This window comes from Palaemon carinicauda, chromosome 25, assembly GCF_036898095.1.
Source record: "Palaemon carinicauda isolate YSFRI2023 chromosome 25, ASM3689809v2, whole genome shotgun sequence".
NCBI lineage: Eukaryota > Metazoa > Arthropoda > Malacostraca > Decapoda > Palaemonidae > Palaemon > Palaemon carinicauda.
This window is the reverse complement of record NC_090749.1, coordinates 32,899,715-32,902,418: the sequence shown is the minus strand read 5'-3', so window position 1 is coordinate 32,902,418 and position 2,704 is coordinate 32,899,715. Positions and strand designations below refer to the sequence as shown.

At 40.2% G+C, this 2,704-nt stretch overlaps 1 protein-coding gene across 1 annotated transcript; it reads left to right on the top strand.

Annotated features, from left to right (window-relative positions):
- Window positions 1-651: 651 nt before the first annotated feature.
- LOC137618982 (craniofacial development protein 2-like) lies at window positions 652-1,344 on the top strand. The gene has a single exon (XM_068349183.1). The coding sequence runs from the start codon at window positions 652-654 to the stop codon at window positions 1,342-1,344; it is 693 nt and encodes a 230-aa protein (XP_068205284.1).
- Window positions 1,345-2,704: the final 1,360 nt, after the last annotated feature.

Sequence of the window (2,704 nt, the reverse complement as noted above, 5' to 3'; positions counted from 1 at the left end):
TAGGACCAGAGAGTGCCAGGTAATGGCCGCTGATTCCTCAGCAGATAGACCTACCGTATAGGCTCTCCTTAAACCGACCCCATCCTCAGCTCTCAAAGATAACGAGGTGTCAGACATACAAGAAACTATCGAGCTTGGCGGGTTTTCGAACCCCAGTCTAACGGATTGCCTAGCAGGGACATTTTTAATAGGCCTCCATAACCTATAATCTTTCAAATAAAAGAAACTGTCCTATATTTCCTTCGTTATTCATTATACACAGTTCTCTCTCTCACGATTCTTTAAAACAATTCATCATGACCACAATTATTGTGGTATTGGGTCATTAAGGCCACCACCGGTAATTAGGATCTGAAAATGACCTGCTTAAAATAATGAGGTAATCGTTTAGGTTCTCTTTCCTGATGTCCCGATTTCCCTGTGGCTTTATTTTATTCTAAAGGAGGAATGATACGAACTCATTTAGGTAATGGATTATGACAAAAGTCTTGACGTCATCATTAATTCGATCAAACGACTCTAGATTTATTATTATTATTATTATTATTATTATTATTATTATTATTATTATTATTATTATTCAATGTGATTTTTGCCTATGCCCCGCAAACTGGATGTACAGAGAAGGAGAAGGATACATTCTGGGAGGAGATGGACCAGGAGCTAGGAATGATTCCTGCAATGGAAAGGGTAAATATAGGAGGAGATTTGAACGGCCACTTGGGAACTAGTAGGGAAAGGATAGAGAGAGTGCATGGAGGTTGGGGTGTGTGTGAGAGAAATGATGGGGGAGAAAGAGTGATTGATTTTGCTGTCGCTTTTGGCCTAGAAATGATCAATACCTTTAAAAAGAAGATTAACAGACTCATTACTTACAGTACTGGTCGCAGGGAGAGCCAAATAGATTTGCTGCTGTGTAAGAGAGGCCATCTGAAGGAAGTTAGAAATTGCAAGGTGATAAATGGGGAGAGTGTAGCAGTGCAACATAGGTTAGTGGTAATTGATTGCAGAGTAAGGAATTATAGGAGAAGTAAAAAGACGATAATAGACCCAAAAATTAAGTGGTGGAAGTTGAAAGAGGAAGAACTGAGAGTCTTGTTTAAGGAAAGAGTGCTGGAAGCAGTAAGGTTACACGACGATGTAAAAGAATTGTGGACAGAGAATAGTAAAGTGATTCTAAGGATCGGCGAGGAAGTACTTGGAAAGTCATCAGGAAGAAGACCCCCAAATGATAAAGAATCATGGTGGTGGAATGATGAGGTGCAAGAATGGGTAAAAACCAAGAAAGAAGCCAATAAGAAGACAGATCTATCAGGACAGGAGCAGGCCAAGATACAACCCTAGCTGGAAAAGCAAGATGCTATAAACCCAAGGGCTCCAATAGGGAAAAATAGCCCGATGAGGAAAGCAAATAAGGAAATAAATAAATGATGAGAGTAAGTTAACAATAAATTATCCTAAAACAGTAACAACGTCAAAACAGAAATGTCCTATATAAAATATTAACGTCAAAAACATAAATGTCATATAAAAACTATAAAAAGACTCATGTTAGCCTGGTCAACATAAAAACATTTGCTCCAACTTTGAACTTTTGAAGTTGTACTGATTGAACTACCTGATTAGGATGATCATTCCACAACCTGGTAACAGCTGGAATAAAACTTCTAGAATACTGTGTAGTATTGAGCCTCATGATGGAGAAGGCTTGGCTATTAGAATTAACTGCCTACCTAGTATCAAGAACAGTATTTGAAGATGGACTCCCAAACGAGACAGTTACCATAGGAGTTACTAGAAGAGAAGTAGAACAAGCAGTAGAGAGGATGAAAAATAGTAAATCTGCTGGTCATGTCATGAGAAGAGAGGAACAGTATATTGGAAGGAGAGTGATGGAAATGGAGGTACAGGGAACTAGAAGGAGACCAAAGCGAAGGTTGGTGGACTGTATCAAGGATGACCTTCAATCAAAGGGATTAACCTGTGATGAGGTGTGGGACAGAGGTAGATGTAGAAAACTGACCAGAAACATCGACCCCACATAGAAGTGGGAAAATATTTAGACAAAAAGGAAAGAAGAAAAAGAAGACGACCTGGGGCATTCTGGTTCCCCAGGTGAGCAACAGCATTGCAGGAGTTCCTGTCCTTGGTTGGAGAGGATCCTTGCTGACAAGTACCTGAGCTCGCTTCACTTTAAAGACTGAGAACAATCCAAAATCTTTTCTCCACCTTTGGAAGATCTCTCCAAGGTAGTTTGACATTACTAAAGCATTATGAGAATGTCAAAGCACAGGAGGGGTACAAAATCAGAAGTCAAGTTCTTGACCAGCAATGCTTGTGTGCTGTCTCCCATTAGACCAAGCCCTGGTAGCAGGAACATGAGCTCCTGTATACTATATGGGAACACTTTCCAAGCCAGGGTCGACTTTTTGTAGAACTCTGCTTCTTCAACAGAGCCATGCTGAGAGATTGGTCTGTAAAGAAGCATCTATCATCCAATACATAACCTGTCACCTACCGTATGAGGCAAGAACTAACTAAGATCGTTTTCCTGAATGGATATGTTCTCGGTGTGCACTCAAAAATGACTTCTTTGCCAGAGGTAGTAACATCTGCAGGCACGGTCAAGGACATTGCACCTGGTACAAGACCCAGAGTTATGCGAGTGAGCATTTATTCTGTATGTGATGAATTTCGACAAATA